The sequence below is a fragment of the Narcine bancroftii genome, chromosome 1 (genome assembly GCF_036971445.1).
Source record: "Narcine bancroftii isolate sNarBan1 chromosome 1, sNarBan1.hap1, whole genome shotgun sequence".
Lineage (NCBI taxonomy): Eukaryota > Metazoa > Chordata > Chondrichthyes > Torpediniformes > Narcinidae > Narcine > Narcine bancroftii.
In genome coordinates, this window is record NC_091469.1 from 360,951,202 (window position 1) to 360,964,120 (window position 12,919).

Below are 12,919 nucleotides of genomic sequence, written 5' to 3' on the forward strand. Positions count from 1 at the left end.
AACAATTTTGTTCCTAACTGCGTGCAATGTTTTCAGATCCCCTCATCCATCCATCCTATCTAACTTGAAATGATAACTATTTCCATTTCCTCTCCAAAAAAAGATTCAACTTAGATTGGTTTAAATTCTAATGTTTAATCTTTAGATGGCCCCTCATTCTATGAATTCATCCCATTCAATCTATCCTTTTTTAGCTTCTCAAATCAGCAATGATCTACAGTAAAAGACTCAAATAACAGATACTGATGACAATAGAATGATTAAGACAGTGTTGTATCACTCTACAGTGTTGTAGTGGAGGCATCATTTTTTAAAATCAATATTTCATCTATTCCATTTGTAACATGATGGCATCAATTTGTATGGTACTTTACCTTAACATCAAAATGATAAGTTGTATTATGACTTGCTTTCATTTAAATAAAATATCTAATTTATTATGATCTTTGCCACATCAAGTTCATCTAATTTCCCAGCAGTTGCACCTTTAAAAATACAATTCCTCATTTGAAATTAATTTCAGTTTTTGTGCATGTTAAGAACCACTTTCTTTACATACAGTGGATACTTATGGAATTGTTTTGATTGGATGTTTAGTGAGCATCTCAGTTGATCTTGTATCCCTATAAGGAGATATCTGGATAACCCTCATAAATATGATTAATTGTTGTAAGGCTAAGATAAAGTATTTCTACATTTTCTTGACTGAAAAAATCATGAATAAAACTGATAGGGGAAAATGTCCTTTGAAGATCAATTACTTACGTGATTGTGTCAATCATATCTAATCCCATCTCAACACAACAATGAGCATGGTCTGTTTTTGGTTGAGTTAGACCTGATACACAATAATAGCAATCTCCCAGGATTTTAATTCTTCGACAATGATTCTCCTGTAAGAAAGAAAATGACATGTATTTCAGGAATTAAATAGTTACTTTCTGAGATTCTTTCATGTACCGTAGGTTCTTCAGAAAAAAAATTTGGAGAATTTACTTGTGACGTTAGTTAGTTATAGGGTAACATGGTTAGCATAGCAGTTAGCACAATGCTATTAAAGCACCAGTGATCAGGACTGCGGTTCGAATCATGTGTTGTCTGTAAGGAGTTTGTACGTTCACCTGTGTCTGCATGGCTTTCCACCGGGTACTCTGATTACCTCCCACCATTCAAAAACATACCAGGTGGCATAGGTCAATTGGGTATAATTCAGGCTCATGGGCCAAAAGGGCTTATTTCCATGCTGCATGCCTAAATGTAAAATTTAAATAGATTTAGATTTTTTGAATCCAAGTATATTGAAACTCACTAATACCAGATCTAACTGCAAAAATTACCTAATATTACATTATATTAAAGAGCTTTTTGTAAAATTTACTGTACCCCTTCTGTCCACATCAACCATTTGGAAATCAAAACCAAATTTAGGTGGAACTCTAGGGGATTTTCAATGGCTAGACCTTGAGCACTATTTAGTTTAGGACCCAAGTTGAGGAAGATACTTGGGTGGGGTAAGAAAAAAAAATGTTAATTCAAAGACTTGAACACTTCTGTAATGCAGGGCAGCCTGAAATTGGCCGAAAAAAAATCTGATGCATCAGCTGTGCATGAGAATTATCATTCTATTATTATATCCTTTCAGCATTCAGGTGCTTTGACAGTTCCATGTATCATGAGTGCATAAGCATGTTTTAAGCTCAATAGGGTAGCCCATGTGTAACATATGGCTGCCAATACACTTGCATTATTGCTGCTCCAATTTCAGTTTCCATTGAAGGGACTCAAAAGTACTACTGCAACATCGTTGAAGGTGAACTTGATCCTAAATACTTTAGTGATCCAATCCTTCGGAGGTCTGATTAGGAGTAGCTCAAGAGTTGAACATCTACCATTGAACAGAATGGTGTCACTGTATATAACTCATGCAATAAGGTACTTATGTTTTTAGTACCTTTATTAAAACCTTCTCAAGTTTCAACTGAAAATTTGAACCCAATTTTGCTAGTTCCCAAATTTAATTTCATTCTATTATACATGAAATAGGTAGGAGTTTGTGATAAGCTGAGGGACAAGAATGTTCCACCATTTCTTCAGAAAAATTGAGATGCAACTAATTTAACCATTGATAATCATGCAGCATATTCAAGGCTTAAAATGGGAAACTATTCAGTTTTTAATCATTAAAAATGCATTAAAATGTGAAGTGGGTCAAGATTGATGTTGCCAAATATTCAAGCAAAATGAATAGGTATTTGGCCATAAAATCATACTAGAGAATACTTCCATTTGAGAGTTGAAGACTTATTCAGATAGAAGGAATAAAGATAACCCATGAAACACTGAAGAGATGTGAAGGTTTTGAAATTCCTCATCTGACACTGACAAAAATCCAATTTATTTCTGCAATGAAATTAATTTGTACCAGTTAACATATGTTTGCACTTAGATGGAAGAATATGCATTCTGCATAATTTCCCAGTGTAGTACTACCCCTGCAGATTTTCTTTTCGCTAACTTCTCGGACTTAGTTGATCAAAACATTTAAAATTCTGAGGGGTTTTGATCAGGTGAATATGGAAAGGATGTTGCCTTATAGAATGGTGGCATGCACTTCAGGCCATCACATAATTCTCCCTCCCCCCTCAACTCCATTTACACTTCCTGGTACCTCAGAAAAGCAGCCAACATGTTAAATGATTCATCACACCCCAGCTGTTTCTCTACTCCATCCTTCCATCCGGAAAAAGATTCAAGAGTGTGAAATCACGTACCACCAGATTCCAGGTCAGTTTCTTTTCCTCTGCTAACAGACTCCTGAATGAACTACACATGAGTAAAATAATATTGTTTCTGTCTGTAAATCTGCACTGTTTTTATTTTTATTCATTGTACTTACCCAAGGGTAAACTTGCTGGATAGCATGCAGAACAATTTTTTTGTGTGCTTGGGTACACCTGACAACAAACATTAACTCCAGATAGATAGCCATATAGATTTCTATTTATAATCAGATCAGCTATAGCCTTATTAAATGATGGATTGGTGTTAATGGCTCAATAGATTTTAACTGCTCCTATTTCAGATGCTCCTATGTTCAGACCTGATCACTGTCTACCTTCTCTTTTGAAAAAACTCTTGCGCATTTCCTTTACATAGAACAAATAATGATTTGTACATTAAAAAGGTATTGTTTTAAAATAAACTCCTGGCTTTAAAATAAACATACACACTGTAGATGACTTAATCTATTTGTGTGTAATTGAACAATAATTCAATTTAGTTAGAGAATATAAAAACTCCATTGAGACAGCCCAGTTTCTTAAATTCCACTTAGTAATTTTCAATACAAGGAATAATGAAAAATAAATGATTAATTTTTCTTTATATAAAGGGTTTGTCTCATAGCAAACCCAGGTTATTTATCCCTAATTATGATCATTTTTGCTTAATTTACAATGTGCACCATGGCAACAATTACAGGCTCAGGAATATTTAATATTTGAAAATTGTTAGTCTCAAGTGGTTTTTATTTCATCATGTGGCTAAAACCATCAATGGATGTTTATTCCAATCCAATAGTGTTCACAGAGTATTGAATTTATTTTTATATTCCATTCTAATTGTGTTAGCAGAGGCTTGAATTAGTTTTGTAGCACAGAATGAGAATACCAAGTAGGAAATGAACATGCTCAATAAAATGCCATGGAACCAAAACAGGCCCTTCAGCCCATTCAGTCATTGCCAAACAATTTATTCTGACTAGTCCCATCAGCCTGCACTGGACCATAGCCTACCACACCCCTACCATCCATGCACATATCCAATCTTCTCTTAAATGTTGAAATTGAACTCGCATCCACCACTTCTGATGACAGCTCTTTCTACACTTTCACCATCTCTGAGTGAGGAAGTCCTCTCTAATGTTCCCCTTAAACAATTCATATTTCACCCTTAACCCAAATCCTTTTATTCTCGTCTCACCCAACCTCAATGGAAAAAGCTTGCTTTCATTTACCCTATCAATATTCCTCATAATTTTATATACCTTTATAAAAAATTCCCAATTTTCTGATGTTCCAGGAAGTAGTCCTAACTTATTCAGCATTTTCCTACAACTCAGCTGATCAAGTCCTGGCAACATCCTTGTAAAGCTTCTCTGCAGTCTTTCTATCTTATTGATATATTTCCTGTAGGCAGGGGACCAAAACTACACACAATACTGCAATTTTTGCCTCACCAATAGCTTATAGAACTTCAACTTAACATCCAAACACCTGTAATCAATACTTAGATTTTGAAGGTTAATGTGCCAAAAGCTCCATTTATGACATGCTCAACTGTGATGTCTTCAAGGCATGTGTCTGTATTATATGATCCCTCTCTTCTGTTGCTCTCTGCAGTTCCCTATAAATATAATTCCTACCCTGGTTAATTCTCCCAAAGTGCAACACCTCATACTTGTGTGCATTAAATTCTATCTGCCATTTTACTGCCCATTTTTAAAGCTGGTCCAGATCCTGCTGCAAGCTTTGACAGTCCACAAGCCAAGTGAAATTAGAAGTGATCAGGAGAATGCATCAGGTAAGTGCAAGGAATACAATTTATATCTTGGGCTTGGCTTCGCGGACAAAGATTTATGGAGGGGGTAAAAAGTCCACGTCAGCTGCAGGCTCGTTTGTGGCTGACAAGTCCGATGCGGGACAGGCAGACACGGTTGCAGCGGTTGCAGGGGAAAATTGGTTGGTTGGGGTTGGGTGTTGGGTTTTTCCTCCTTTGCCTTTTATCAGTGAGGTGGGCTCTGCGGTCTTCTTCAAAGGAGGTTGCTGCCCGCCAAACTGTGAGGCGCCAAGATGCACGGTTTGAGGCGTTATCAGCCCACTGGCGGTGGTCAATGTGGCAGGCACCAAGAGATTTCTTTAGGCAGTCCTTGTACCTTTTCTTTGGTGCACCTCTGTCACGGTGGCCAGTGGAGAGCTCGCCATATAACACGATCTTGGGAAGGCGATGGTCCTCCATTCTGGAGACGTGACCCATCCAGCGCAGCTGGATCTTCAGCAGCGTGGACTCGATGCTGTCGACCTCTGCCATCTCGAGTACTTCAACGTTAGGGATGAAAGCGCTCCAATGAATGTTGAGGATGGAGCGGAGACAACGCTGGTGGAAGCGTTCTAGGAGCCGTAGGTGGTGCCGGTAGAGGACCCATGATTCGGAGCCGAACAGGAGTGTGGGTATGACAATGGCTCTGTATACGCTTATCTTTGTGAGGTTTTTCAGTTGGTTGTTTTTCCAGACTCTTTTGTGTAGTCTTCCAAAGGCGCTATTTGCCTTGGCGAGTCTGTTGTCTATCTCATTGTCGATCCTTGCATCTGATGAAATGGTGCAGCCGAGATAGGTAAACTGGTTGACCGTTTTGAGTTTTGTGTGCCCGATGGAGATGTCGGGGGGCTGGTAGTCATGGTGGGGAGCTGGCTGATGGAGGACCTCAGTTTTCTTCAGGCTGACTTCCAGGCCAAACATTTTGGCAGTTTCCGCAAAGCAGGACGTCAAGCGCTGAAGAGCTGGCTCTGAATGGGCAACTAAAGCGGCATCATCTGCAAAGAGTAGTTCACGGACAAGTTTCTCTTGTGTCTTGGTGTGAGCTTGCAGGCGCCTCAGATTGAAGAGACTGTCATCCGTGCGGTACCGGATGTAAACAGCGTCTTCATTGTTGGGGTCTTTCATGGCTTGGTTCAGCATCATGCTGAAGAAGATTGAAAAGAGGGTTGGTGCGAGAACACAGCCTTGCTTCACGCCATTGTTAATGGAGAAGGGTTCAGAGAGCTCATTGCTGTATCTGACCCGACCTTGTTGGTTTTCGTGCAGTTGGATAATCATGTTGAGGAACTTTGGGGGACATCCGATGCGCTCTAGTATTTGCCAAAGCCCTTTCCTGCTCACGGTGTCGAAGGCTTTGGTGAGGTTAACAAAAGTGATGTAGAGTCCTTTGTTTTGTTCTCTGCACTTTTCTTGGAGCTGTCTGAGGGCAAAGACCATGTCAGTAGTTCCTCTGTTTGCGCGAAAGCCGCACTGTGATTCTGGGAGAATATTCTCGGCGACACTAGGTATTATTCTATTTAGTAGAATCCTAGCAAAGATTTTGCCTGCAATGGAGAGCAACGTGATTCCCCTGTAGTTTGAGCAGTCTGATTTCTCGCCTTTGTTTTTGTACAGGGTGATGATGGTGGCATCACGAAGATCCTGAGGCAGTTTTCCTTGGTCCCAAAAAAGCTTGAAAAACTCATGCAGTTTGGCATGCAGAGTTTTGCATTTATATAAGCAACAAATAATCTGGCCATCCTAGGATATGGAGTCCACTGTCTCATGAATTTTCTCTGAATTCATTTCCCTTCCATAGCCTCCAGCCTCAGTGCTTCCCAATGTGTACTGCCCAGTTCTGCCTCCAACCCAAGATCCAAAAACCCTATTGTCCTGCCAGACCTTTTGTTTCCACGTGCTCCTGCTTCTCTGAGCTGGTTTCTGCTTATCTCGACCCCATTATGTTCCCCCCCCCCCCCAGTCCACTCGCTTCCCCCTACATCAGGGAAACTTCACATTTTCCATCAGTTTAACAACTCCCAGTTCCCTGAGATCAACCACTTCATCTTCACCTTCACCCCCATACACCTTCACCCCCATACCAAAGGCCTCAAAGCACTTTGTTTCTTTCTTGACAACAGACCCAACCAGTAGCCCTTCCTCCTCTGGTTGACAGAATTTGTCCTTGCCTTCAATAACTTCTCCTTTGACTCATCCCACTTTCTCCAGGTCAAAGGGGCCAAGTCTGCCTTTTTGTTGGCTATGTGGAGCAATTCATGCAACAAGCCTACATAGGCAAGACCCCTCAACTCTTCTTCCGCTTCATTGACGACTACTTTGGTGCTGCCTCATGCACCCACGATGAGCTCATTGACTTTATCCACTTTTCTGCCAACTTCCACCCCAACCTCAGATTCACTTGATCCATCTCAAGCAACACTCTCCCTTTCCTTGATCTCTCCATCTCCACCTCAGTGGATAAACTCTCAACAGACATCTTCTACAAACCCACCAAGTCCCCAGCTACTTCAACTACACCTGATCACACCCTGTCCCCTTAAGGATTACATTCCTTTTTCTCAATTCCTCCATCTTCATAACAGCTGCTCCCAGGACAAGGTATTTCATACTAATCATTAGACTTGTCTTCCTTCAAGAAACATGGCTTCCCCTCTATGAACATCAACTCACCTTCAATCACATATTCTCATTACCCACATATCTGCCTTAAATCACTTGGGCCCCTCATGCTAAAGGACAGGATTTCCCTGGTCTTCACCTACTACCCCACCAGAATCCATTTCCAACACATAATCATCCACTATTTCCACCACAGACTACATGATCCCATCAGCAGACACATTTTCCCTGCTCCTCCACCCTCCGACCTGTAGGGACCACTCCTTCCATGACTCCATCACTCACTCCTCTGTTCCCACCAATCTCCCCCTTGGCACCTACCCCTCTGCTGCAGGAATGGATCTATTTGCACCCACACCTCCTTCCTCACCACTATACCATCATTTTGGACCCCAAATTGTCCTTCCAAGTAAAGCAACACTTCACTTGTTAACATGCAGGTGTCATCTAGTGCAACCATTGAGGTCTCCTCTATATCAGCAAGGCTGGACACAGACTGGGAGATTGCTTTGTTACTGCCATAGCAGGGGTCTCCCAGTGAGCCAGCATTGTTGGCATAGAGGCAGCAATTGGGACTGGACCTGGGTTCAAATCCCATGCTGTCTGTAAGGAGTTTTAATGTTCTTTCTGTGTCTGCGTGGGTTTTCCCCAGAGGCTCTGGTTTCCTCCCACCATTTGTATTCCCTTGCTGACATGTCTACCCATGATCTCGAGCACTCCCAGACTGAAATCACATGCAAATTGGAGAAATACCATCTCATTTCTTCTGGGTACCCTCCAACAGATGGCATTAACATCAACTTCTCCAGTTTATGTTAGCCCCTCCCATCATTTCCTATATCTCCTTTTCTCCAGCTCTGTTTCTCTATCTCTTGCTTCCCTTTTCCCTCTGTCTCCTTTCCCCAAGCTCTGCTTACACAAAGCCCCAAACAACCCTCCCCCCAATAATTTTCAACCTTCCTCTCTCCTGGGTCCCATCCATATCCAATTACTGTAACACCTTTTGCCTGTTGTTGACTTCAACAGGGCCCGGAGAGGGGGAACCACACTCTGCTGCCCACTGACGACCCCACCATTGATGTCGTCAAGAATATCAAGTTCCTTGGAGTGCACTTGGTGGAGAATCTCACCTGGTCCCTTAACACCAGCTCCATAGCCAAGAAAGCCTAGCAGCACCTCTACTTCCTGTGAAGGCTGAGGAAAGTTCATCTCCTACCCTCCATCTTCACTACATTATACAGAGGATGTATCTGGCGCACCCTGAGCAATTACAACACCACTGGTTTTAAGCTGTACCTTCTCGGACCACAAGACACTGCAGAGGATAGTGAAGTCAGCAGAAAAAAATCATGGTGGGGGGGGGTGGGGGGGGCTCTCTTCCTACCGTGAATGACATTTACAACATACATTACAGGCAAAATGCAATAAACATTGTTAAGGAATCCATACACCCCTCGAGTAAACGGTTTTCCTTCTGCCATCTGGTAGGAGGTACTGCAGCACTCGGGCCCATAGGTCCAGATTGGGCAGGAGCTTTTTCCCTCAATCCATCAGACTCCTGAACTCCCAGAAACATTTGGGGATTGGTACCATGGAATGTTAATGTATAGATCTTAAATATTGTAAACGTGTTGATCTTCTAACCTATATTTATATAAATATGCTCTGTGTTCCTGGAGAAATATTATCTCATCTTTATTGTGCGAGCATGGTATGAACAACAAATTAAGGTGACATAACTTGACTTGAGGTTTTGATGATATCTTTCAACACATATAATGGCTTTATTTTTTTCCACTAGTGGAGCCTATAGCAGCAGAAATTTGCTTTAGATTTACTGAAGATTTTCTCTCCTGTTAGCCAGTGTTCATTGGCACTTTCTGCTAGATTTGGCCTCAAAGATTAATTCCATGCTGAGTGTTGAGTCATCCCAAGAGGGAATCTGACTAGTCTGGACCCTTTGTTGATCACTTTAGCTAACCTTGAGACCCTGAACTAAAAGTGCAGACACTATTTATATAATTCCAGAATTGCTCTTGGATGTAAATCAAATTCAATGAGCATGCTAACTTTGTTTTCTGCGTGTTAAACATAGATTAACATGAACTATGCCATTTACTTAGTATCTACATTCGCTAGGATTCTCCTAAATAGAATAATACCGAGAATCGCCGAGAATATTCTCCCAGAATCACAGTGCGGCTTTCGTGCAAACAGAGGAACTACTGACATGGTCTTTGCCCTCAGACAGCTCCAAGAAAAGTGCAGAGAACAAAACAAAGGACTCTACATCACCTTTGTTGACCTCACCAAAGCCTTTGACACCGTGAGCAGGAAAGGGCTTTGGCAAATACTAGAGCGCATCGGATGACCCCAAAGTTCCTCAACATGGTTATCCAACTGCACGAAAACCAACAACAGGTCAGATACAGGAATGAGCTCTCTGAACCCTTCTCCATTAACAATGGCGTGAAGCAAGGCTGCGTTCTCGCACCAACCCTCTTTTCAATCTTCTTCAGCATGATGCTGAACCAAGCCATGAAAGACCTCAACAATGAAGACGCTGTTTACATCCGGTACCGCACGGATGGCAGTCTCTTCAATCGGAGACGCCTGCAAGCTCACACCAAGACACAAGAGAAACTTGTCCGTGAACTACTCTTTGCAGACGATGCCGCTTTAGTTGTCCATTCAGAGCCAGCTCTTCAGCGCTTGACGTCCTGTTTTGCGGAAACTGCCAAAATGTTTGGCCTGGAAGTCAGCCTGAAGAAAACTGAGGTCCTCCATCAGCCAGCTCCCCACCATGACTACCAGCCCCCCACATCTCCATCGGGCACACAAAACTCAAAACGGTCAACCAGTTTACCTATCTCGGCTGCACCATTTCATCAGATGCAAGGATCGACAACGAGATAGACAACAGACTCGCCAAGGCAAATAGCGCCTTTGGAAGACTACACAAAAGAGTCTGGAAAAACAACCAACTGAAAAACCTCACAAAGATAAGCGTATACAGAGCTGTTGTCATACTCACACTCCTGTTCGGCTCCGAATCATGGGTCCTCTACCGGCATCACCTACGGTTCCTAGAACGCTTCCACCAGCGTTGTCTCCGCTCCATCCTCAACATTCATTGGAGCAACTTCATCCCTAACATCGAAGTACTCGAGATGGCAGAGGCCGACAGCATCGAGTCCACGCTGCTGAAGATCCAGCTGCGCTGGGTGGGTCACGTCTCCAGAATGAAGGACCATCACCTTCCCAAGATCGTGTTATATGGCGAGTTCTCCACTGGCCACCATGACAGAGGTGCACCAAAGAAGAGGTACAACGACTGCCTAAAGAAATCTCTTGGTGCCTGCCACATTGACCACCGCCAGTGGGCTGATATCGCCTCAAACCGTACATCTTGGCGCCTCACAGTTCGGCGGGCAGCAACCTCCTTTGAAGAAGACCGCAGAACTCACCTCACTGACAAAAGACAAAGGAAGAAAAACCCAACACCCAACCCCAACCAACCAATTTTCCCCTGCAACTGCTTCAACCGTGTCTGCCTGTCCCGCCTCGGACTTGTCAGCCACAAACGAGCCTGCAGCTGACGTGGACATTTACCCCCTCTATAAATCTTCGTCTGCGAAGCCAAGCCAAAGCAGCAAAGCAAACATTGATCACTCATTAATATTGCATGACCAGAGATGGAGTAGGCTCATTTCGGTTGGAACGTTTGAATGAAATAGCACAGGATACAGTTTGAGAGGTTGGTCAGTGCTGGAAGTGGAACATCATGCTTGAGCGCTGTTGGAAATGTGCTTCTAAGTAAAGAAGACCCTTGGTATGTTGCAATCCTATTAGTTGGGTTGACGAGTACTTTGTTAGAAGTGTCCAGGGTAAAAGCAGTATTGTAAAAGTAGACATGTAAAAAAATATGTTATAAATGGTGAGTGGAGAAAAATATGGGTGCCACAATGTGGTTACTTTTGGCGATTTGCTCACCAACTTCCAAAATGAAGAATTGACTCCATATCATGGGATCTGACAAACATTCTATTTCTGTGGTCTCAAACAGAATTAATTAGTTGCATCTCTGTTTGATTGTACTGAAGTAGTTGGAGTCTAATGTCCATAAACTAGTCAAGCCATCCCCCAGTATCTTATTTGACACTTGCTTGGTATGATGTGCAGACAATCCATGAGTTTTTAAATGTACTGGTCAGTGGCCAGCTGGGGATGAACTGGAAAAACTTTAATAATAAATGTTTTTCTTGTTCTGTGGAAAGGTTTACAAGAAAATCTGCAGATACTGGTATCTGTTGCAATACACAAAACTGAGGCAGTTACAGGCCTCAGCCAGAAATGCTGACCATCTTTTATATCCTCTAGATGTGGTGTGACCTGCTGCACTTTGGTGTATTGCTACAGAAAGGCTTCCTAAGATTTATTTGAGACTCTTTTCCCCTGGTGAAACAATAAAAATCAATGCTTGGAAATGAGTGATTATTGAATCACTCATTTCCATAAGCATGGAGAATATACCCACTGACTGCATTGCAGTTTGATTTGGAAACTCAACTGCTTGTCTGAATAATAAAAAGGAAAAAAATCCAGACTAATCTACCCCTCCCTCTAAACAAAGTTATCTGTATATATTGTATATATGAATTGAATTACAGCCACCCCCCCCACCCGCCCCCCCCCCACCGCCAGACAGGGAATCCCCAGAACATCAACACCACTTAAATCTTCAGATTATGATAATAATCAATGAATGGGCCCCAGATTTTAATCAAATTCAGACTTTACATCTTTAATATTATATCTTTTTTTTCCAAACTTAAATAAGACGTGATATCATGTAACCATTGAATACGAGTGGGCGAAACATTATCTTTCTATGTCATTAAAATTTATTGTCGAGCTGTCAACAAAGCAAAAGCTAAGATTCTCTTCTGAGTTGAGGACAGGGGTCTATCCTCTTCTAGAGAAAAAAACAAATAAAGTAACCAAAGGGGCAAGGTTTTAATTTACTCTTAAGAATCATTGATAAAGTTAAGACAAACAAAGTGGAGGGGGGGGGGGGTTTAAACTACAGATCATATCACAGAACAACATGATCATATCAGAGAGATATAAGATATCTTGTATTAGGGAATTATTTGTATAATTTTTGTATTCAATATTTTTGGACATGGAACAAATTATGATTTAATGTTTAATTATTATAGAATTTGATGTCCTGGATGAAATAAGTTATGTAATAATTATGATAATGTTTTTAATTTAAAATTGATGTGGTATGCATTTGATTCATGTTACCATTACAATACCTTGTGCAAATGGTAATAAAAGTAGTTTGAAAAATGAAACTCAACTGCACAAAAGCAGAAGCCTGCAGAAAATTGCAAGCCTCATTCAGTCTGTCACAGGCTCTGAACTCCCATCCATTGAAGGCATCCACTTCAAGAAGGCAGCCAACTTCATAAAAGTTCCATCTCCCCTTGGAGATGATCTCTTCTCACTGCTGTCTTCAGACAGAAAGTGCAGAAGCCTGAAGTCCCACACCTTACCTTGATAAAGGGCTCAAGCCCGAAACATCGGTTATGTATTTCTACCTTTGCTATATAAAGGATACCATTGGACCTGCTGAGTTCTTCCAGCATTTCTATGTTTTTACTATAATCATAGGGTCTGCACACATTCATGTTTT

General features: G+C 41.6%; 1 protein-coding gene across 2 annotated transcripts in view; it reads right to left on the reverse strand.

The window, feature by feature from the left end:
• LOC138752637 (adenylate cyclase type 1-like) overlaps positions 1-12,919 on the reverse strand; it is a 288,403-nt gene that overhangs the window by 218,148 nt on the left and 57,336 nt on the right. For both annotated transcript variants that reach the window (XM_069915391.1, XM_069915395.1), the window contains exon 4: positions 766-893. In XM_069915391.1, coding sequence (XP_069771492.1) covers positions 766-893 — 128 coding nt within the window. The remainder of the gene's footprint in view (positions 1-765; positions 894-12,919) is intronic.